Source organism: Vidua chalybeata, chromosome Z (genome assembly GCF_026979565.1).
Source record: "Vidua chalybeata isolate OUT-0048 chromosome Z, bVidCha1 merged haplotype, whole genome shotgun sequence".
Lineage (NCBI taxonomy): Eukaryota > Metazoa > Chordata > Aves > Passeriformes > Viduidae > Vidua > Vidua chalybeata.
The window spans coordinates 57,316,638-57,341,384 of NC_071570.1; the positions used below are offsets into that span (position 1 = coordinate 57,316,638).

Sequence of the window (24,747 nt, forward strand, 5' to 3'; positions counted from 1 at the left end):
TAGATATACCTGGAAAGTACACAAAAGGAACATAAACTGAAGCTTCAGAAGAGTCTTGACCCCATATGCTAGGATATTAAGCCTTGGTCTGTAATTCTGTAAACTCCTCTTGTTTTTGCACAGTGTCATACCACAGGGTGTTTTGAACCCTGCTGGTACAAAGATCTGCTGTGAAGCACCCAGTCATCCAGTTCAGTCTTGACAATCATAAGCAGGCCTGTGTGGGAGGGGTCCCCGCCCTCCCTTGGGAGGCAACTTCAATATAGCAAAAGTTGTCAATCACATGCTGTTTCCCTCCCCAGTTGAGGCTGTCTGTCAAAGCTTAACACACTCCCCAGTTCTAGAAAGTTCTTCTCTTCTGTTAATCCCATTGGACCCTGTTAGAATGCCACTCCTCTCCTGTATCCCGATTGGTTCATTACATGTCACCCCATCCCGTCTCCTCCCCTCTACCCTTTACCCATTGGTTGGTTTGTGCCCTAGCCACTCCTATCCCTCTGCCCTTATATTCTCGGTCCCGCCCGAGTGCTGTGCTCCCGAAGTCAGCTCTTCCTTCGGGAGGTTGCTGCTCCTGGCAATAAACTTCTCGGATCCTGCTGCTCGGGAGACGTCTCGTCTTTATTTGGTGGAGCTTTCCGGGTTACATCTACCCCTCCCTGCGGACCGGTCAGCCGAGGATCACTCCCCGGACTGGCTGGGAACCCAGGGAACCCCCGGAGGACCTAATTTTACACAATTGGCGCCGCGAACACGGTGATCGCTGCCCCGGTTTCCGACGAGCGTCTCCTGCCGCGTGAGGATCTGTGACCCTGCGCTGTGGGACTACAAGCGCCGTTCGCCGCCAATCCCAGGAGTAGCTGTTCTTCTGTTTTAAGAAGACTCCTATCTCCTGGACCTGCTGACAAGTCGTGGACATCCGATCCTGCAGCTTCAAGGGAAGCCCCGGATTCCACGACACCAGCAGAGCTCCACTACCCCGCCTCAGCCTTTTCTTTTCGCCGCGTCGTAGTTGGGTGAGTGCAGCTGCTCGAGGAGAGCAGCCGACGCAGGCTCTTATCTTTTCCTTTCCTTTTCCTTTGCTCTGGTGGGGATTCTCTTCTGCAGTGAGGAGATGGGTAACCGCCTCTCCCCTGCAAGACGAGACTTCTATTGCCAAGTTAAAGCTACCCTTCAGTTGGGGAATGTTTCTTTTAATAAGCGGGTCCTTAAATCTTTTGTTATTTTCATCTTTGATCATTTTCCAGATGCCTCTACTGAGGATGTTCTTTCTATTTCATTCTGGGGAAAAGTTGGGCGTTATATTTATGATTTACAAGTTTCTGGGAATTTTAGGGTCGGGAGATTTTTTCCTATTTATGATATTATTTTTAATTTAGTTAAACAAAAAGGGGAAAGTTCGGGTCCCAGTTTTCCTACCCCTTATTCCGCCCCCCTCGCTCCTAACCCCATTTCCCCTAAGGGTGGATCGGGAGATAGATCCTGCCAAAATAAGGCACAGGGTTGCCACCGTCTCCCTGCTGCCTCCCGTTCCACTCTGTCCTTCTCTTGTGCTGGGACTGGCCACCCCAGCACGAGCCCTATCCATTCCCTCGATCCTCATGCCCCCAACCCCAGTTTTACTCCCAGTTCCAGTTCTGTTTTAATAATACCTCAAAATGGCGGCGGCCTCGTGGCCGATTGCCCTGAGACACAAAATGGTGCCTCCTCCTCCTCAACCCCTCCGGTTCCCGCCACTTTACCATCTCCACCCCCTTCGTCGGTTGCCGCCCCCGCGTCGGGTCCCGCCCCCCATCATGCGTCGATCTTGGTGACGTCGGGACCCTCCCACCCTGCCTCCCTAGCCACACCCCTGGGCGGGCCCCTGGTGGGTGGGACAGGCCTACCAGAAGGCCACGCCCCAGTGGGTGGGTCAGGCCACGCCCCCTCTCCTGCCACTTCCGGTTCCCACGCTACCGGAACCGGAAGTGGGCCTTGCCGGAAGCAGGCCATCTTGGCCTGCAGGGTCTCTCATAACCAGGACCCACCGGCAAGGGAGAGGCTTTGAGCCCTAGCCTGTCCTGCCTCATCCTCGGAAGAGGATGAGGACAGTGACGACCCCCGGCCAACAACCAAGCCAGGGGAGGGCTGGGCCCGGATAAGGGCCAAGGCAATTAGGGATGGGGACCTAGATCTCGCCAGGGATCTAGGCCCAATCGCGGCGCCGGTTAGGCTCAAGAGGGGGAAGGAACCACGGTGGGAACAGCTGCCATATACGGAGGTGAATGAATTGAGGAAGGCAGCCAAGGACTATGGGAGAAATTCCCCATTTTTTAAAAACATATTGGACCTTACGTTTACTGGACATACTTTGGTGCAGCATGACATTCGATATATAGCAAAGGCTCTGCTGTCCCCCACAGAATTTCTTCTGTGGGAAATACATTGGAAAAAGCTATTAAAACCTATTCTAACCAAATACGACCTTAAGGAGGTGCTGGGAGATGGCGCCGAGGGCCTGGAGGCGCTGGCAGGGGAAGGGGAATTTAGTAAACCAGAAGATCAGATCCTCCTTCCCGACAACTTGCTAAATGACATCCGAGAAGCTGGGAAGGAGGCCCTACTAAAAATGCCTGATGGAACCACCCCTCTCCAGAACTTCACATCCATCCTCCAGGGCCCTGATGAGACTTTTATTAAGTATATTGACAGGTTAAAGGAGGCTATAGACCGGCAGATTGAGAACGTCGAGGCTCGAGAAGAACTGCTGCGCAAGATGGCCTTGACCAACGCCAACCCGGAGACAAAGAAGATCCTGCGAGCTCTCCCCCAGGATCCGGAGCCGACCATCGCCAAGATGGTCGAGGCGTGCACAAAAGCGGCATCGATGGAGCAGACTGTGGCGTTTGCGGTGAGCAGGGGTGTGGGGGAGGCAATGGTGGACCTCATGAACACGCGCTGCTTCGGCTGCGGCCAGCTGGGCCATATACAAGCCAATTGCCCACACTGGCCACCAGAGAGGTCCTACCCTCATTATAACCCCTCCCCGAGACCACCTTACAGGAATCCTCGTTATCATCGGCCGAGAAACGGGAGGCGGAGCGCGCTGAGGGGCCGCGCTACGACAACAAATGGCCCGTCCCAACGCCCTGCGCTGCCATCACTCCCGGAGAACCACTGCCCCAACGGCACATTTCTCCGGACATCCGCAGCCAGGAGGACGGGCTCCGACTCCTCAGACGGACTCAACAACTGAACAGTGCCCGCCGCCAAGTCCTCCGGAGTTCCATCCACATTATGTTTCCGGATGAGGACTTGGTCCGTGTCCCGGTAGGATTCCTGCCGCCACCATACTGTGACCACCCCATCACAGTGCTGTTCATCGGGGACTCCATCAGCACGCCGGACGACCTCACCATCATCCCGGAGGTCGTCTACTTCGAGCCAGGGGCAGAGCTCAACGTCTCCGTGGTGTGCCATCATCCTCCGTTCTCTCTGCCGAGAGGGTCTCCTTTAGCTCTGTGCTACATCTTACATATGCACTACAAGGACACTGGCTACATCTCACATATGCACTTCAATGACACTGGCTGCAACATTATATCAGACTTTCCTACGGATCAAGACCCTTCTGCTTTCTTCATTCAGAACGTTAGCAGACAAAGACCAATCATTAAAACTACTTTTATCTTTCAGGGGAAAAACATTTCGTTGGACCTGATGGCAGACACCGGTGCGGACGTTACCATCGTCCCTCAGGCAGAGTGGCCGCGCGACTGGGAGTTAGTGTCCCCTTGTGGCACAATCTCCGGCGTGGGAGGAGCCGTCAATTCCCGACGCAGTAAGCACCTCGTGTGTGTAGAGGGGCCGGAGGGCCAGATTGCCACAATTCGGCCTTTTGTAGTTGCATCCAATATCAAATTATTAGGCAGGGACGTGTTGTCCCAATGGGGTGCCCGTCTCGACATCCCTAGCCCTGCGTGGGATTTTTAGTCTGGGCCACTGCGGAGCGCACCTCCCCACCGCTTAATTGGAAAACTGATACACCGGCGTGGGTGGACCAGTGGCCCTTGCCAATCGAAAAACTTAATGCGCTCAACGAACTAGTAGAGGAGCAGGTGCGCCTGGGGCATTTAATACCCTCCACCAGCCCTTGGAACACACCTGTCTTTGTTATTAAAAAACCCGGCAAAGACAGGTGGCGCCTGCTCCAAGACCTACGCAGGGTTAATGATGTTATTGAAGATATGGGACCTTTGCAACCGGGCCTTCCCTCTCCCTCTATGCTGCCCCGGGATTGGCAGCTCGCAATCCTTGATATCAAGGATTGTTTCTTCAACATCCCGTTATACCCCGGAGATGCTCCCAGGTTCGCGTTTTCGGTTCCCTCTATCAACTGAGGTGAGCCGTACAAACGGTATCAATGGACCACTCTGCCCCAGGGAATGAAGAATTCTCCGGTGCTCTGCCAAACCTTTGTGGCACAGGTCCTTTCCCCAGTTCGTCGCCTTTTCCCAGAGGCCATCATCCTTCACTATATGGATGATATTTTGATTTGTGCTGCTAACTCAGCATATCTACAAGCAGCCTTAGACAGGACAGTTAAAGCCATCAAAGCTGCGGGCTTTCAAATTGCGGAAGACAAGATCCAGCTGTCGTCCCCCTGGAAATACCTGGGCTTCCTGATTACGGGAAGGACCGTCGCGCCCCAGTCTCTTGTCATCAAGGACGACCCACGGACCCTGCGGGATCTGCAGCAGCTTTGCGGTACCATCACCTGGATCCGACCTCTCCTGGGACTCACCACAGAGGAGCTGTCGCCACTTTTCCACCTGCTGAAAGGCGACAGTGACCTGGCATCCCCACGACATCTCACACCGGATGCCCGTGAGGCCTTGGAGAGAGTCGCAGCTGCTATCAAGTCCCGCCAGGCGCATCGGGTCGCGCAGTCCCTCCCAATCCAGTGTGCCATCCTGGGTAAGTCTCCCAACTTACATGCCCTGCTATTCCAGTGGGACGACAGCCAGAGAGACCCACTCCTTATCATCGAGTGGCTGTTCCTCCCCCACCAACCCGCCAAAACAGTAACCACATATCCTGAAATCATGGCTAAACTAATCATTAAGGCCCGCCAGCGCCTCCGGACCCTCGCAGGGTGTGACCCAGCATGCATTTATTTACCATTAAATTTGGACCAATTGGATTTCCTCTTACAAACAAATGAAAATTTGCAGATTTCAGTAGACAGCTATCCTGGTCAAATTCGGATACACTATCCCAAGCACAAATTATTTAAAGACACTTTATATCTGGCCCCAAAAATTTTTAAAAGCAAAATACCATTAAAAAATGCTCTCACAGTGTTCACTGATGGGTCAGGAAGATCCCACAAATCAGTGATCACTTGGAAGGACCCAGACAGTCAGAAGTGGGAATCTGACGTCCAAATAGTTCAGGGATCCCCCCAAATCGCTGAACTTGCAGCGGTTGTGAGAGCCTTCAGAAAATTCCAACAACCTTTCAATTTGGTCACTGATTCGGCATATGTAGCCGGGATAGCAGAGCGGGCCGAACATGCCCTGCTCAAAGAAATTCAAAACAAAACGCTCTATAGCTTGCTCTCAGAACTAATTTGGCTGATCTCCCACAGAGAGCAACCTTATCATATTTTGCATGTTAGGTCACACACAGACCTGCCAGGAGACATCACCGAGGGCAACCGGAGAGCGGACACTCTGGCTATGTTAGTGAACACTGCAAACTCAGCAGCTTTGGCACCCACCCTGCCAGATGTTCATATGCAGGCTAAGATGAGCCACGCCTTTTACCATCAGAATGCTCCAGCTCTATGCCGCCAATTTAAGATCTCTAAGGAGCAGGCGCGAGCCATCTTAGCCACCTGCCCCAACTGCCAGTCCCACGCATTACCATCAGTAGCGACGGGGGTTAACCCCCGGGGACTGGGAGCATTGGACATCTGGCAGACAGACATTACTCATTTTCCTTCCTTTGGGCGGCTCAAATATCTCCACGTGTCGGTGGACACATTCTCGGGGGCAGTGTTCGCCTCCACACATACGGGGGAAAAAACCAAAGACATTATAAAACACCTATATATGGCTTTCTCCACTCTGGGTGTCCCAAAAACTATAAAGACTGATAACGGACCAGGGTTTGTGTCCAAACAGTTCATGGAATTTGTGCAACTATGGGGCATTGACCATGTTACTGGAATTCCACACAACCCTACAGGGCAGTCAATCGTGGAACGGAAACACCAGGAAATTAAAAAATTATTAGAACAACAAAACGATTCGGCCATCACCACGAGCCCTGTAGAGAGGTTGTGCAAGGCCCTGTACGTTCTCAATTTCATGAACTGTTCAGACCGTGAGCCAAATCCCCCGATCCTGCGCCATTTCCATAATAACACCAGGGCGCAGTTGAAGGAGAGGCCTCCTGTGCTCATAAAAGACCCTGAGTCTAAAGTTATCAAAGGTCCATACCCTCTAATAACGTGGGGGAGAGGGTATGGATGTGTTTCAACAGAACAAGGCCCCAGGTGGATCCCCGGAAAATTCATCAAACCATACCGGGAAGACATCTCTACAGAAAGCCAACCCCCGGAACACTCCCCCGAGACGCCAGCTCCATCAGAAACCGCCGTCGCGTGGAGTCGAAGGAAAAGGAAGAAGACTAGACCAGCCAGTATCGCCGTCAGGACTTTAATAACGAACCTGCATTTCCCGCCCACTTGGACTGTTTACCCTCTGACCCCATCCCCTACCATCCCTCACCCTTTTCCGTCCTACCACTTTCCTCACCCCTTCTTCCCTCATACCTGACCTGATTTTGTTTTCCTGTTTTGTTACTATTTCGATTTACACGGGGGAGGATGGGGATTCAAAGGGGTCACTATTCTTATTTCCATTACGTGTCTATTTATTAGACTTTGGTCCACCCAGAATGGCAGTTGCAGCAGCCAGAACACCCTGCAGTGACCAGCTTCCTGCAGCAGCACTTTTCATCATCGTGTGGTTTCACCTGGCAGGAAGCTGGATCGTACCACAGCCCAAAGAGAACGTCTGGGTCACGCTGGCAAAGTCCATCGGGCAGGAACAACTCTGCATGGCCATGGGAGGTGTAGGCAACCCGTTGTCTACATGCCTGGTGGGAGTCCCCCTGTCGGAAAATGATTTTCCATTCACAGTGATGAAACCCAACCCGGCGGACTCCTTGGGGAGTTGGATAAGGACACTACTGCAGGCACCACAGGAACCCCAGGAATTGGACCTACTGGGGTCCACGAGGGCTCATTTATGCATTAGATTCTACACTAAGGCCCCTCAAGGAAAAATAGAGTATAACATCAAAGAGGTTACACCAACTGATAAAAGATATATTAATGAGTGGTGCAACTATACTAGCCTGATTCTGATCAAGTCCTACCCATACCCTAAGGAGCTCCCTCGGGGTGTGTTTTTGATCTGTGGGGACAGGGTGTGGGCTGGGATCCCCTCTAAGATCAAAGGGGGTCCCTGTAGCCTTGGCAGGCTTACTACCCTAACCCCCAACAAAACACAAATTATGGATTGGAAAAGGGGAAGTCAATCGGCACGCCAAAAAAGATCTTATGGAGAATTCGGCCCAAATTGCGACTCGGAAATTTATGATTGGGGCAAAGGAAAGAGGGTCGCTGCATCCATCTTTTTACCGTGGTATGCGGCAGCAAAGGCCCTCGGTGAGATTTCTCACCTGGGGTGTTGGATGAGTAAGCAGGCCAACGCTACTTCTGCCGCCTTATCAGATCTCTTGGCGGAAGAAGAGACCACCAGGCATGCCACCTTACAAAATAGAGCGGCCATCGACTTTCTGCTGCTCGCCCATGGCCACAGTTGCGAGGACTTTGAGGGGATGTGCTGCTTCAATTTGTCATCGAAGAGCACATCCATCCAAGCCAGCATCCAGCGGATCCAGGCGTTAGTGAAGGACTTAAAGACTGAAACTGGGGCTGTGGACGCTGTGAACAAGATCTTTTCTCAATGGGGTGTTCCTGGGTGGGCCATTCCAATTGTTAAAGGTTTAGTTTGGGTTTTAATCATAATTTTCTTAATTTCTGTTGCGTTAACCATCTTTAAGAAATTGTTAACTAGGACAATGGGAAATGTTTTTTTAATAAACCAAAAAGGGGGAGTTGTGGGAGGGGTCCCCGCCCTCCCTTGGGAGGCAACTTCAATATAGCAAAAGTTGTCAATCACATGCTGTTTCCCTCCCCAGTTGAGGCTGTCTGTCAAAGCTTAACACACTCCCCGGTTCTAGAAAGTTCTTCTCTTCTGTTAATCCCATTGGACCCTGTTAGAATGCCACTCCTCTCCTGTATCCCGATTGGTTCATTACATGTCACCCCATCCCGTCTCCTCCCCTCTACCCTTTACCCATTGGTTGGTTTGTGCCCTAGCCACTCCTATCCCTCTGCCCTTATATTCTCGGTCCCGCCCGAGTGCTGTGCTCCCGAAGTCAGCTCTTCCTTCGGGAGGTTGCTGCTCCTGGCAATAAACTTCTCGGATCCTGCTGCTCGGGAGACGTCTCGTCTTTATTTGGTGGAGCTTTCCGGGTTACATCTACCCCTCCCTGCGGACCGGTCAGCCGAGGATCACTCCCCGGACTGGCTGGGAACCCAGGGAACCCCCGGAGGACCTAATTTTACACAGGCCTGGATATGTAAGCTTTTAATTTAGCCATCAATACCAAGGAAAGAAATAATGCTTTTATGATTTTCTGAGCTTTTGGTCTAACTGAAATATTTCAGAAGAGTGTTCTCTGGTAACTGGCTTCTTTTGTGCATATGTGGAATCAGTGTCAGTGGTATCAGTGAAGCCTAAACTGAAATTCTCTGTGTTGAGCTTTATTGTTGTACTCACCTTCACCAACAAAGGGATCCCAAATTCAGGCATAAGACAGGAACACCATACTAGAAAGGAGATGCTGGAGAGGAGCAAACACAATTCCATCTTCAGAACTGGCATTAACAATGTTCTGTTTGTCCATCTGGACAGCAATGAAATCTGTCTTGTCTTGGGTTGGCATAGGCTTATTTTGGTTGTGACCATCACATTTTTGTGCTGTTTATTCTTGCTCTGGTTACTCTGTTATGGAGGCTATAAAGTTCATGTTTTTAAATTTTTTTTAAAATTTTTTTAAAATTTTTTAAAATTAGTTTGTGAGGCCATTTTAAGGCCTGAGGAATTTAGGAGTGAGAGAAAAAAATATCAATATAATGATGATCAGTATATTTGTTATTCATTAAAATGTAAGCATACTTACAATTTTAAGGAAGCTGAATTTCACCTGAGGGAAAAGGAGTACCTCCACTACTTTAGCCCTCACATGCCTGGGCTGTCTGTATTTGATCCTGAATCCTTGGGCATGTACCTATTGTACAAGCAGGAGTAATGACAGAGCTCTGAAGGACAATTCATGTAAGACCTATAGATCTCAAAATCAATAGAGTGCTGCAGAAAATAATGGAAACCATAAATGTCATGATAAGGAAAGACATTAATGTCAGCTTATGGGCAGGAGACAAGACTGACTGAAATAATGTGAAACTGAGGTGACAGGACAGTGAAGGAGCGGTGGTACTTTATTTTTCTTGCAACAGAAGTCTTGTTTTATTACAGTGCCTTGAATAAGGGATATATCCAAAAACATACAAAGGGCTTTTTGTGTTATATAAAATGGATGAATTTATGAAATGGAGCAGAGTACCATCTTTTACTGCCTTAGAACAGATTGAATAAAACATGGGTATATTGCTGATGACAAAAGCTGCTCTTTTGTCCACAGTGGGTTATTGCTGCTGAGAGGTTTCAAGTCTTTCTGCTCTGAATGCCCCCAGTACCATCCCATGTTTTGCAGAGGAACCTGTGACTTCAGAAGCTGTAGTTTGTGCATGGTCCCAGCCAGAGCAGTGCTTGTGGGGCCATCTGCCTTTGTGGTGTGGCTGTTACCGCAGGATAGGAGTGCCCCAGGCCATTTCTGTGGCACCTGGACTGGCAGGTCAGGGTGCTGTGCTCTGAGGAGGGACCCTCAGAGAGCAAGGCAGTGAGGTACTGTCTAGGAGGAAGTAAGGTGCTTTTCAGGACCTCATTAGCAAAGATGCAATAGTTAATTGTCTCCTGCCTGGTCTTAAGTAGAGATTTCTAGCTGTAGCAGCCACCATTTCATATTAAAATTTATGATCTTTCTACTGGGGTTCATCTTGAAACAGTAATTCTATTCTACCCCATAAAATTCTGTATCCTAGATATCAGCCAGATTTTTGTTTCATTCCCCTGGATTTTGAGATGTTCCTGAATTATGTCAAAGACTATTAGGTTAGATCCCTATATTAGAACAACTCTGCTTTTTTTTTTTTTTTTTTTTTTTTTTGCTATAGAAGAATATTAGGCAAGATTTCAGTAAGGAAAAAAACAAACTGCAAAAAAATCCAACACAGGACAGAAATGAAATCAGGATTTTTTTTGTCAGGGGGCCTGTGTTCTCCCGTAAGTCTAACTGTTTGCTTATTAAAAACTATGTGGGTTTTACTTAAAGATTTACCAGGAGATTCTCCTTGCTCTCCTGTTGTGCGGCACACATTTAGGTAGTTGAGTATTTATAAAATAGCACCAGAGAGAAGATTTTCAGTTGTAATGTAAGCTTTGAATCAGTGGTATCAGAGACAAAACTGGATTAATACAAATCCTTCAAGGGATAAAACACATTTACAGATTAACCCTAACCTCTGCTTAAAAACTCCCAAATTCTCTTTTCTCTATTGATTTATCTAAACAAGACTACCTGGCTGCACACAATGAAATGCTTCCTCTGCAGGTCAATTAGCAGGTACCTGCATAAGACTCAGGATTCTTTTAAAATCCCATTAAATGCTGCTACAGGCATTTTCTGCATGTTTTCTACCAATATGAATATTGTGTTTAGAAATACAGAGTATATAGTATAAAAATTCTGTCAGCTATAAATCTTGTATTTGAAATAGATGGCTTTATTGACTACTGCTGTCTCTGAGATGGAGAAAAGGGGAAATCTGTTCTATTCTTTTGATTTAAAATGAGAGAGCACTATTTAGGGATGATTGATAGTTGAAAAGTGACTTACCAAGTGCTCTACAGATTATATTACTCTAGATAATAGGTTAAACAGGAAAGAGAGGCTTCTGAATTCAAAGGCACTAGATATCATTTTATTGCAAATGAGAAAAATCAGTGCCAGTATGACATGGACATGTTCATTTATATTCTAGACCAAACTAAAAAGTCATTCTATAAATTATTAATTCCAGTCTAAATGTGTGGCACCCTGAACTATTGTCTGTCATGCTACATTTTATAATTTTTCATGTCCTGAAAAGAGATATTTTGAGTCCATAAGCTGCCATAGAAAATCTGAGATTATATCAACCTGTTCACTACCATATGTTGGGTTGCATCTGTCTTGTACCCAGTGGAGTTGTAATTGGGAAGGTCACCAGATTTTCTTTAATGTCAGGAAATTTCTTGTGAATTGAGGATAAAATTATGTCTCTGTTGAATCAAAGAGCAAAATTATTTTGCCTTTTGTGGAGCTAGCATTTTACTTGAACTTTTCCACATGTCTATATTTAGGTTATGCTCCAAAGCACACAGAGACCAGATGGGAAAATCATTCAACCTGCCTGTATCTCAAGTTTCTGATCTATACATCTAGGTGGATAATATACACCTCAGATATTTTAATAGTTATTAATGTTAAAGCATTTGACAGCTTTGAATTGAGATATAATCAATAGGAAGTTTTCAGACATTGTATTATTAATAAAGCTTTATAAAAACACAGTTGTATTGCATAACTGGCCATAAGCATGTCTCTCAACTAGAATTTATCAAGTAAACATTTTTGAGGGATGATTCCCAGTGCACAGTGAAAGGTCTTGTTATTGAAATATGTTGAGGATTACAACTGACTGCAAGAGTTGACTGCATAGCTGCAAGGCCCAACTGTTCTTTAAATGGCTGCAGTCATGCAAGTTAGGACTCTAAAAAATCCAGTGAGTTGTGCAGTTTCCACTAAATGAGAGAACATTATACCATCTTTTACTACTCTTAACCTTTCAGTGTTATTTACCTAGAACTTTTGAGAATATGCCATTCCTACACATCTATAAAACACACAGTATTTTTATATTTGAACTTTCTGTTGGCATTGAATAAGCAAGGTGTTTTGATACTACCTAAAGTGTTACCACTTTTATGAAATGAGAATCTGTAACATCCCCAAACCTCCAGACAGCTTAAATTGCCTTGGAAAAAAATCAGTAGGAAAGGCATATTAGATCATGACCCTGTTTTGAAAGACATACATCCTTGAAAGCAGACAGACATTAAACTGAAGTGACACTTGCTGTTAGTCTTTAGGCAGTTTCTCTGGGAGAAACTAAAATGCTGCTTGTGCTTGATGTCTTTAGTTACAGTCCAAGAATGAAAGTACTTTTTTGCTTTAAAGGCATTACAATTTTAGAGGTGCTGAGGTATAAGCTAGGTGTTTAAAAAGTATAATAAATACATGTTTCACCATAAATTATGTACACATTATAGAATCTTTTTATTCATTTGTTTTATGAGTTAACTTTACAGTCAGGTAGAAGTAGCTTAATAAAATATTTGTTATTATAAATATTGTTCATGGATTGTTTAGACCATTCCTTGGATACACTTTCTGTCTGTCTTGCATGGTGAAGAAAGATGCAAAATAATATATATGGAAAATAAGTAGGCACAAAATGAGAGAGGAGGATTTACATACTAGAAGGAAAAATCCACTTTCTGGCAATCAGGCATATCCAGCAGTGCATTTTAAAACACTATTGGATGTCTTGGATGTTTGATAAGTCACAGAGCCAAGAGGGACACAAATCCCTTCAGAACAAAGGCTGCTGTTCATTAAAAACAGTAAGTTATTGCTATTACAGCGTGATGATTGTATGAGAGTTGCTGACTAATAAAAGCCTTGGGCTAGTCTTCTCAGAAGTAGGATGAGTATAAGCTCACCACACCTGCCTTGCTCTCCAAAACTTTATAAAAATAGTAACCGCAAAAAATGATGCTAAATACTAAGTCACTGAGATTTCCTTTCATTGTACAAAATACTTTTATTCTGTTTTTTCATACTTAAAATTTTGGAGGATACATTTATTAATCTTGAAATGACAGGGAGAAGGCATTACCATGAGGAATGTTTTTTTTTGGAAATGGGTGCAATTGTATCTTGGACCCTTTTTAGAGAACTTTTTTTTTTTAGGTTATCAAAAATACATCACTGGCAAACACAGATAGTGTCTTCCTTTGGCAATTTATCTCATCCATAAAGGACTAAGCGTTATGAAGCATTTTTACCAGAACTGCTGTAAGGAAAGTTTGGATATGTATGTCTTACTCTAAATTAAATGAAAACTATTCATTTTAACTAGTGAACATAAAAAAGAATAATTTGGGCTGAAAACTGGAAAATGATTGATTTTATAGGGAAAGTAAAATTTCTGGACAATAGTAGGAGAAGTGTTTGTTTTTCACTAAGCCCCTCTCTTTACCAGAGTTGCAGACATCTGTAACATCTTCTGAGGCAGAACACAAATGTAAATGTGTATCTTCTTAAAGAGTTATGAAAACAATGGAATTCTAAATGGATATGGCAAGTAAATTCTATTTCTTCTCCATTTTCATGGATTTAATGAGGGTTTTATGCTTTTTATCACACACAAATGTGGATATCAACAGACAGCTAACATTCAAGTGTGTAATTGCCACAGAGGATAGTAGGAATCCATAAATAAAGTAACAATGACCATTTGATCAAGTTTGTTTGTTTGTGTTTTTAAACATTTTGGTTTAAAATGTGGTGCTTCTTTTGGTGCTTTCTTTGTTAATATTGTTGCTTTCTTTTTTAATATTTCCCCCAAAACTGTATGTGCTGCAAATCTCAAAAATTAATGTTAATTAAATGCTTACATAAAAGTATTACTTTCACCACAATGTGTCAAATACTCAGTAACATCAAAGTATCTGAATTATTTTGTTTCTCTGTAAGTAAAAAATAGATTTTGGGGTGTTTAAGTGAATATATTCTAAACTATGTAAATGTAAGCAATTTATTAGATACTTTTCTCTACCAGTGTTATAATTTCCTCTAAAATGATTTTCAAATTCAGGCTTGTATTCATATATTTACATGTGTTTATCTGCATATTATTTCAAGACTATGAAAAATCATCCTGAAACAGCTGTTTCTCATTACTGTGAGAACAACTGGCACTTTGGAAAATGCAAATACTTCACTGTTCTGTTGCCATCCAGGACTTGTTTCCAGAACAATACAGCAAATATGTTTTACAAGGAAATAGGAAGGCTGTCCTATTGTAAAGTATGCTAGTATTTCAGCAGAAACTTCCTATTTTTTTTTTCAGTTGTGTATGGTGCCATGGAACATAACACACTATTTTAGAACACTTTTTATCATGTGGCTTGAATTGGTTATGACCAGCTGTGTGCCTTAGTCTTGGATATTCATGCACAGTGGTTTTGACTGACAGTCAGGAGTCCTCTGTAGTTTCCAGTGTTAAAAAGCTGTGATAACTAAATGACATAAGATAGTTTATAAAATAATATTCTTACTGTGTTTGAAATGCCTACATTCTACTTGCCTAAATAGGATGATGTACTAATAGGACTGCATCACTTCATACCAATTCAGTATTCAGAGAGGGATGTAAAAAAATGAATTAAACATTAAGTTAGATTTTAAAATTAGTTTTCCTAGCTGTATTTGATCAAAACAAGGTTCTTTTAACTTTTCCTGTAATAAACATTCATTGCTTAATGTCAGCATTTGTGTTTCTGTTGTATTTAGCTTCTTACTGTAAGCTTGTGAACAAAAAATATATCAAGAAGAATTTAGGTTTACTGCTGAATGTGAAGCTTAAATATGTTATCAGTAACCGGCTCCACAGAAGGAATTTGAAGTTTTACAAGTTTCACTGATTGAGTCAGGGATCAAAACTAGTTACATTTGTGATTTTAATCAGAGGAGGATGTGACTGCCTAAAGTTCAGATTTTAAATAGGCAGCTATATGAAAATTAAATACTCTAAATGTTTCAATGAGGAATTTTGAAAAACAAACAAACAAACAAACAAACAAAAAACAAAAAAAAACCACAAAAAACCAAAAACAACAACAACAACAACAACAACAACAAAAACAACAACAAAAAAAAACAACCAAAAAAAAGCCCCAACTCCCCCAGGTATTTAAAGAAACTGATGAATGAGAACTTTCTAAGAAAGAAAAGGCAGCACTCAGATAAATTATTGAATGTTACCACATCTTAAAATATTGGTGACATGTCATCCTGTAACAGTGAATTCAGGGAAAATACATGTTTAGGAGCTCTCTTCATATCATATCTCTTCATATCATCACCTTTTTATTTTTCTTGTGCAATTTCTGGCCCTCATTAAGATTCTACTGCCCAGTAATTATTAGTATACGTCTCTAAAAATATGGCATGTATAAGCAAGTGTTTAGGTGAAGTTACTTTTACTTTATTACCTACATTAGCTATAGTGGTTATTTTTTAACCTTTAAATTATCAAGAAGGAGGCAATTTATGATGTCTTATTTATGAAACAGCAAAATGGTGTAAATTCCTGTTTTCAGCAAAAGTGACTTTTACTAAGACCCAAAGGAACATGAATATTGCATAGCATACTTTTCAAAAATTACTTTAAAAATATACTTTAAGTCCTCAAATATTTTAGGAAATTGTTAAAGTTCTACTGATTGTAATGATTTCTCAGCTGATAAAATCAAAGAGTGTTTTAAGTAGTTCAACCATGAAGGTATTTATCTAAATTATGGTATTGAAAAATTTCATAGATGGTTCAATCTAATCAAAGGCACATTTTAACCTACAGTCTTGTCTGCAACATTGACCAGCACTGGCTCCTTATGAAGAGGACAGAGGATCATGCATTGAAATATGGAGCTTGAGAGCCAGACAGGGATTGGTATGAGATATTTTCTCATCCTAAGGAATGTCATTCTCCTTTTAATCTTTATTAAAATATATGCATAACTACCTCTTGAGTCTGGTGTACATTTATGTTCTTAAATGTGTAATTGCTTTCATTGATGAGACAATTTTATTTCCATCAGCATGAGAAGCATAGTAAAGGTGGCATTTATATGCTTCAGGGGGCAACTTTTCTAAAACCAAACTGCAATCAAAGTAATTATGTTTCAGTATTGTCAAAATTCCTTTGCTTAATTTGAAGGCTCAACATAATTGTGCTCAATTTTTCTCTATTTCCCCATTTTCAAACTCTGCAGTACCATGCTCAGTCATACTGCACTGTGCTGACATCATCTCTCACAGCATGGGCATGCACCAGTCTCCATGAACCAGCCTATATCCAAGGTCATGTCAATCTGAGCTGCAAAATATTCCTACCAGTGCTTCTCATTTGGTGAGGAAGGAAAACATTGAAACCATTAGAAAACTGGGACTGGATAGTCTATTTTAGTTCTCATGTTCCTTTTTGACTCTCACATATTTTTAACTGACCATTTACAGATTTTCTGGCTAAGAGACATTCTTTCTGGTGTTGGCTGTTTATCTGATGTTGTACTTCTTTTCATCAGTCATTCCTTTATAGGTATATCTCTTCTTACAGGATAAATCTGCTGGTTGGCTTTTGATTTTTTTGTCTTGGCATTGATCCTGCTGTGGAGATGCTGTCTAGGAAGACATCTCACTGAATCTGGTAACTGATCTGCAGTTTTAGTGTCCAGAATCTTGTTCCTCGAAGTGGAGGTAGACACTGAAATTGGCAATGCAAGGTAATGTGGATTATAGATTTTCACTGACCTGTAAAAACCTTTTACCAACAGACTATGCTGATTAGGAGGGCCAGCCAGCCCAGAAAACCAGTGGTATCCTGGGCTTCATCCAGAGCAGCATGGGCAGCAGAGTGAGGGAGGGGATTCTGCCCCTCTGCTCTGCTCTGCTCTGGTGAGACCCCACCTGCAGTTCTGCATTCAGCTCTGGGGTCCCCAACATAGGAAGGACACAGAACTGTTGGACAAAATCCAGACAGGGACACTAAGGTGATCTGAGGGCTGAACCACCACTGCTGTGAAGACAGGCTGAGAGATCTGGGGATGTTCAGCAATCTGAAAGATGGTATACTGAAAGATATATTGCAATCTTTCAGTACATAAGGGGGACTTAAAACGAAGAGGGAGAGGCTCTTTAATAAAGGCATGTTGTGATAGGGCAAGGGGGAAAGATTTTTTTAACTGAAAGAGGATATTTGGACAAGATGTAAGGAAGAAATTCTTTACTGTGAGGGTGGTGAGGCACAGGAACATTTTGCCCAGAGAAACTGTGCGTTTCTCATCCCTGAAAGTGTTCAAGGCCCGGTTGAAGAGGACCCTGAGAAACTTGAACATAGTGGGTGGCATCTCATTGCCTGTAGTGGAGAGGTTGGAGCTAGATGATCTTTCCTTTCCAAACCAGGCCCTTTTATGATTCTATGAATGTCAAGAATAAAGCAAAAATGTGAAAAATTGTATTTTAATTTTGAAGCTGATTTAATAAATTGGGTAAGTAATCAGTTGCTGCTGGAAAATGATCTCTGCACTGTACTCTCTGTTTTATTTCCAGTGAACATAAAAGAGTATGATACCCTACAGGTGCCCACCTCTTTTTGTCCTTGGAGGCAACAGATAATTCCTTCCCTCTAAGTATACTTGTGCTGCTGAACCTTTGGATGCCATTTGCCTGGTTGGTGAATAATATTTAAAATGTATGCTGTGCCCAGAAGGTTTCTTTGTAGCATACTTAAAAATGAACAACATGAGTTGAAAGAAAGTGTTGGTCTGCAAAGTTGAGGGGGAAGACATCTAAGACCTGTAGGTTGTCATTCAGTTTTTAATTTCTACCTGTTTCCACTGAACTCTGTTTACATATAGAAAAAGAACTAGTTGTTTCCATGACCACTAAAGAAATAGAACTATAAGAAACTTACTTCATGAGACTGAGCTTCATGAGAAATTGTACCCATCTCACCCATGCTCTCAGGCAGTTTTAAGAAGTCCATTGCTGTTTAGGGAGGAGGAAACCAACTCAAAATTTTGTTCATCTTCTCCTTTCTCCTCCCTTTAAGTAGTAGTATTTTATTTCCTAGGTTTTGCAAAAATGTGTGAGGAACATACTTTTCAGGAAACATGTCTTCCATTTTCAGGAAGGCTCAGGTGGGAGTAAAAGGGGAGATTTAAACACAATGGACCCATGTTAGTAGCACAGCACAGGTGCTAAGAGTGTGGTAGCGCATTCTGAGAAAAATGAAACAAATTTTAAAGCTAGTTTACAAAAAAAAAAAAAAAAAAACAACAAAACAAAACAAAACAAAACAAAACAACAAAAAAAAAAAAAACCAAAAAAACCAAAAAACCCAACCAAATGGGTATGCAAATTAGTTTTCTTGCAAGTTTGCAAGTTATCTGGAAGAAATAACTCTAACTGTGCCCAATAAAGAAAAAAATTTTCACTGTGGGAATTGAACAACATTTTTAGCAATATTTGAAAGCTGTCCATCTTCATCCAACATAATTGGGAAATATGCTATTCTTTAACTTGCGCTGTGTTCTAGGCTGGATTTATAGCAACCTAAAGAACTTAAGCTAGTTACAGATGCATAAAAAGTCATTTATTTTAACTAGAATTAATTTTTGCAAGGAAAGTTTAGCTCAAAAAATATCCTCAGATAATTTCCCAACCAAGGCTACACCCCATTTTCTTGGAGAGAATGTATGTTGCTGAGATACCCTTTGATTTAAGCATCTGCTGTGTTTCTCACTTATTCTCTGAAGTATCATCTGTGGAAAATGGTGCTCTTGGGTGCTGCAGTCAGCTTTGGAAATGCAGATTTATAGATGCTATCACTGTGCTTATTCTCAGGAGTCTATACCCCAGTATATAGCACCAGAGTGCTTATGCTGTGGAGCCATGGCTTAGGAGGGGTCCATGTGTTTACTTTGTTCCTTACCTCCATCCCAGGAGAGAATCTGTAGTGTAATTCTGATTTTTCAAATCTGTCTGCTTCTAACATGGTATAACCCAAAAATAATTGATAATGCATTTTTCTTGCTGGTTCTTTCTAGACCAGTAACATTTTTTAGAACAACAAGTACAAGATTTTTTGCTAAGCAGGAAAGGTATTGGTGGAATTTGCTGTCCCTCTGGAACAGACTGCTCCGGTGTGGATTTTCCATGGTGTCCAAGTCCTGTCAGCAAATCTTCAGTAATGTGGGCTCTTCTCTCCATGGATCCACAGGTCCTGACAGGGGCTTGCTCCAGCATGGTCTTCCCACAGAATCACAGTGTCTCTTGGGAATTCATCTGCTCCAGTGTGGGGTCCTGCTTGGGCTGTAGGTGGATCTCTGCTCCCCTGGAGTCCTCCCTGGGGACACAGCTGCCTCACCAAGGTCTGCACCACGGGCTGCAGGGGAATCTCTGTGCTTGGAACCTGGCCCTGCTTCTGACCTTAGTGCCTGCAGAACTGTTCTAACATATTCTTACTTCTCTCTTCTCTGGCTGCAATTGCAGTAAGCAAAGTTCTGTAACCTTTCCCCCAGCCTTAACTCTGTTATTCCAGAGGTGCTGCCAACATTCCTGGTGGGCTCAGACTTGGATTAGTGCTGGGCCCATCTTGGAGCTGGCTGGCACTATTGGCTCTACTGGACATAGGGTAAGTTTTTTGCAGCTTCTCACAGAAACTGCAGCTGTAGCCCCACCTGCTAGCAAACTCTTACAAAACCCAACATGATTCAATAAGTGTAAACCAGTGTGGCTCACACTTGGCTGATATCACCAGCAATACTCAGGCCTGCAGTACTACATTGTAAAAGCAAATTATTCATACAGTAGAGGAGATGCCAAAATTCAGACCCCATAAATCCTCTAATAATCACTTTTCAGCTAGTAAAAGCAAGAGAAAAGTGCAAAGAAATTGAACTATCACTCTCTGCCTTTAAATTGAAAGATTGTTATTATATTACACAGTGGGGGGACAGCTCCTTCCCCAAAGAATATTGAATCTTTTAGGCCCATTATGCCCTTCCAGTTCAATGGCATTTAATTCCTATTGCCATTTAACTGCTTTTAAAATTGCCAGTCAAATTAACACATTGCCCTGAACTGCTGCCTTGGGATTTATGTTGGTTAAATCCCTCAAATGTCATGCAATTTTTGTTTTTTGTTTTCTAGTTCAAACACAAGCTTTAAAATCCCTTTGGAGTAAAGTCCAACTCATCTGTCTCATACTCTTGCAGTTCTATTTTACTGAGACATAAAGTCACTAACTGAGAGATTTGCCATAGATGTGTATGGAATGTACAGTGTGTGAGGAAGCAAGGAAACTGTGGAGCAAGTGTTTGATGCAACTGCTGGGAAACAGAACAGCAATGCTTGGTCTCATATTTTTGTTTAATTTTGGCAACAATTAAAATTTTATTCATGACTAAGACCTTTTATTATACACAGTTAATCTAGAGGATGAACTCCTAACCCACTGTTTTTTAGAAAATTATTCAATTGAGAGTAATTGCAGGAAAGACAATGAAGACATGGATGTTTCAGAATGCTTTTCTGACCCCACTCTGGCCACTGCTGTTATATAAAACAAAAATTGGGAAAATGCTATGTCCCAGACTTCATGAAAGTGCTTTGAAACTTGGGATATAAAAATAATTTTGGATTGAAATTTCTTAGAGTTGTTCAGACCCATTCTTTGGGAATATGTTCTTAGACTTGTTTTGAGGTGAATATTTTTTTTAAAGAATTTTTTTCTTTTTATGTTATATTAAAAATAATTTGCAGCAAATTTACAGCTGGTGAGTTTGAATTAAGGTAAATGGTTGAAGTCTGAAAATTATGGAAGTCATCAAACACTGTAAACCACAACTTTGTTATAGACTTAATGATGAATGCTAACAGAGATGTCAGATATGTTTTGAATTAAGTTTTCACAGACATCCTTGAGCAAAGAAAGACCTAAGGAAGTTGATAAACACTTGGTTTAGGAAACTTGGACCATTTCAGAACCTTGAAGATTCTGCTTTTAGCACAAAATGGATGTTAATTGTCCATTCTCTCATATTAATAATTTCTGTTATTTGTTCTTGTAATTACATTTATATAAATATTACTACTATCAGAGACACTTCTTTTAATAGTTTTCATTTTTTAAACAAGAAGATTAAAGACTAGAAAAAACCAAGCAAAGTTGAAGAATGCCCCACCTTCAACTTTTAACCTCATCTCATATTCAGTGTTTGAAATTTCCAGATTAATATGCTCTCTAATGGTAGCTGTATATGTCTGCAACTAACAGAGTTTCTAAAGGAAAAAGTAGGTCTAGGGTTAGTTGATGGGATTGTAAAGGTGTTTTGTCCTTAAACTAAAGACTGGAATAACAAAATCTCCTTTATACTGCTCCAGCTATGAGGGGCTTAATGCAGGCCTGCAAATATGGAGGTGAATGTAACTTCAGTGTGGTTCACATGATCCTGCTTCTTGGGAGTGCTTGCAGCACCATCAGACAGCTGATGCCATTCCTCCCACATCCTTTGATCTGTCCAGCTGGTGTGGAAAAAACATAAGAGAGCTTTTGGGGCAATTATCTCAGACCAGGAAAAGCCTTTTTGGTAGGCTTTTCCACAGCAATAATGAGGTGGTCAATATTATATATTATACTCTGGATTTTCCTCCCAAATATCTTTTTTTTTTTTTTCTTTTTTTTTTTTTTTTTTTTTTTTTCTGATTAATGACTAAGCTCTGAGTAGTGATCACTGTCTGAAGCTCTGTCTTTCATGAGTCAGTGACTTTGACCTGAGACATGTTGGGAATGTTCATGACTAAGCAATTTATAAAATATTCCCACTGACTGCCTGCAACACAAGTTGTGGTCAGGCATGTGGGTTTTTTTCTTTTTTTTTTTTTTCCTTTGTGTACTACTATAGCTGCTTTGTCAATAAAATGCTGAGAGAGCCACCTGGTTTTTTTTAAAGTCATTTTATAAAACAGCGCAGATGAGAATCAAATAAAAGCTTATACATTACTTAGACTGTTGTGCTTTCTGTTCAAAAATATGTCTGTACTTTTAGGACTTCACATTGGTATTTTAGTGTGTTCAGCTCAGATTACTTCAAAAGCAAAAAGGATTAGTGTGAAGCTTAGTGCAGGGCCTTTCAGATGAGACCTTTAAAAAGTATCATCATTGCTCTGTCAGGTGAGTGAAGTTCTTATAAAACTCTTTAATCATTATGTATTCATGGATCTAGAATAACATCCAGACCCTCAAGTGGAAAAATTAATCATCTTGGGTGTGCTCCTCCTCAAGTTATTTTCCCTTTTAGACTATATATATATATATGCGCTACTTTTTAAGCTCAGTGACATACCATATACACTGGAGTTAGAATGGTGTTTATGTGGTTGAGGGGAGAACATAGATTTCTGCTTGAATAAGGGTATGATCCTTACACTTTTCCTCAGTTTAAATTTCAGGATGCACATCCTTTCATGAAGTGTTTCCTACATGCCACATAAAATTGCAAAAAACCAAGAAAAAATCTGAAAAAGCATTTCCTGTGATTCTCTCTTTCATTGGTCTGTTGTCAGGTGTGATATACTATTTTAATATAGAAAGGGTTATGGTGTGTTTCTTCTGGACACTATGGCAATTTCCTTCTGGGCTATTACCAAGTTTTTATCTTCTTTTATTTATACTTTAGGTTCTTGTTAATGTCTACTTAATCAAATGTTGATATCATTACTTTTGCTCCATTTATTTCATATTGTTGGATAAACACATAGGTTTCCACAAGCGTTAATTTAATAAAGTTTCCTCAGTTGCTTTGTGCACCCTGTAGTGACTTTATGATTTGGTTGGGTTTTTTCTCTTTTCTGTCACTGACGAAACTGTTCCTACTCTTTACACTTGGAAAATAAACAACCATCAAATAATATTTCTGCCATCCTTTAAAGAATATTTTTAAAACCTGCTATTTTGAAAGTCAGACATGTGATGTCTGGAGAGAACTGGTATTTCTAAATGAGTTAGTCTTGATGTAAAATTCATGCTGACCTCAGAGGAAATGCCGAGGTTTGGAAGGGACTGCAGGATTATTCTCAATGCACTTTCTCTCCTCTGCACTGTTTTCCTAGCAGTGCAGCAGTCATGCAATAGAGGAAGATGGGATGTTTGCCTACTAATTTGTCTATAATAACAGTATTGCAACAAATGCGGAACACCTGTACATTTATAATCTTACTTGTGGTCCATAAACTATTCAATGGGAAGAAAAATTTCTGTGAGTGATAGTGATTAAAATTGGTATCACTGCCTCAGTCTGTAAGTTTTTCTGGTGTTCAAGCTTTCAACTTCCTTGAGCTAGACAAAAAAACACATGAGGAGATATTTTGATATTTAGCAAAATGTCTGCTTGGGATTAACTGACGTTTCCTATAAATCAGAATTTAAGTTGCCAGCTGGGCAGTTTGTCATATGTAGGAAGAAAGAAAGTGAGTTTACGAGCTGTCTGAAGAAAAACATTACACATATATTTTTCTCATCCCAATGTTCTGTCTCTTCTACTATAGTAATGCAAGAGATACTCAGGAAAATTAAACCAGGAAAGGTGTTTGAGCTCATTATCTCTTCATCCTTTCACAGACAGCATGACAATTATGGATAAGTTCTTATTAATAACTGTTTATTTCTAAAAGAAGCTGCTCCTTGGCTGGCATAAAGGTGAAATCATAAAATGACATAGCATACTTGATAGTAATTTTTTATGTTTTTTACCTACATTGCTAGACCAGCACAAGTGCTTGAAAATTTTTTTAACAGTTTATATTGATAAAATATATGCAGGTAAATCCTTCTGATTCAAAACATTTCCCATAAAAATTGATTCAGCTTAGAACTGCTTAACAGCTGATTTGTTGAGCTGGTATATATGATTCTTTCATGCATCAGAAAAATTCAACTATCTTTACTGGGAATGTTCCTGTGCAAAACTGAGATAAGTGACAAAAAAATCAGTTTCAAGTTACAGGAATACTGCTTTTTTATAAGACTGATGACATCCACGCTTGAGGCAAGGAAGTCCCAATAAGTGCTATCACACTGCCACATGTAAAAACTTCACATTTAGCTGAGGGGGGAACTTAATCTTTCAGCTGCACAACATTACATTTCTCTGGAACTGCTCCTATAAGGAGCTCTGCATGATGCAGTTTTAATGAATGTCTTCACAAACAGTGGCCATATGCAGAAGAGATTTATATTTTCTGCAGGCTCAGCAAAGTCTGAGTTGGTTAGATCTATGCAAAACACAAAATGAAATGCAATGTTGAGAAAATGTGTTACATTTTCCACTAACTACATTCATTTAGGAAGCAGTGGGTCTTTTCTAATCTCAATGGGGTTACTCATGTTCTGCACATTGTCTGTACTTACTCAGGCAACAGTTTCAATCTGGGCTTCACTTCAAAGAAATGAAAAGTTGTGCATTCTACTCTGTTTTACCAGGGATAATAAGTGCAGGAAAGGCTCCTTCTTGAGATTTATGAGGCAAAGAGTAGTGTTGTTCAATAAACTGGTGAGCA

The 24,747-nt window shown here is 41.7% G+C and overlaps 2 protein-coding genes across 3 annotated transcripts; both read left to right on the plus strand.

Moving 5' to 3' along the window:
- The first annotated feature begins 748 nt into the window (after positions 1-748).
- Positions 749-8,547, plus strand: LOC128782466 (uncharacterized). Of its 2 annotated transcripts, none has more exons than XM_053932829.1 (2): positions 749-1,013; positions 6,926-8,547. In XM_053932829.1, exon 2 carries the CDS (start codon positions 6,943-6,945, stop codon positions 8,215-8,217), a length of 1,275 nt encoding a protein of 424 aa, XP_053788804.1. In that variant the 5' UTR covers positions 749-1,013; positions 6,926-6,942; the 3' UTR covers positions 8,218-8,547. The 2 variants fall into 2 exon arrangements, with proteins under 2 accessions (XP_053788804.1, XP_053788805.1); XM_053932830.1 differs by having other exon boundaries at positions 6,942-8,547.
- Positions 2,843-3,970, plus strand: LOC128782467 (endogenous retrovirus group K member 6 Pro protein-like). Its single transcript, XM_053932832.1, has 2 exons — positions 2,843-2,887; positions 3,673-3,970. The coding sequence occupies exons 1-2, from the start codon at positions 2,864-2,866 to the stop codon at positions 3,967-3,969; spliced, it is 321 nt and encodes a 106-aa protein (XP_053788807.1). The 5' UTR covers positions 2,843-2,863; the 3' UTR covers position 3,970.
- Positions 8,548-24,747: the final 16,200 nt, after the last annotated feature.

Excerpts from the sequence above, each read along its gene's own strand:
- LOC128782466 (XM_053932829.1), top strand. The coding sequence starts at position 6,943 with ATGGCAGTTGCAGCAGCCAGAACACCCTGCAGTGACCAGCTTCCTGCA.
- LOC128782467 (XM_053932832.1), top strand. The coding sequence starts at position 2,864 with ATGGAGCAGACTGTGGCGTTTGCG. Across the intron at positions 2,888-3,672 it reads AGCAGACTGTGGCGTTTGCG|GGGAAAAACATTTCGTTGGA; the intron begins GTGAGCAGGGGT and ends TTTATCTTTCAG.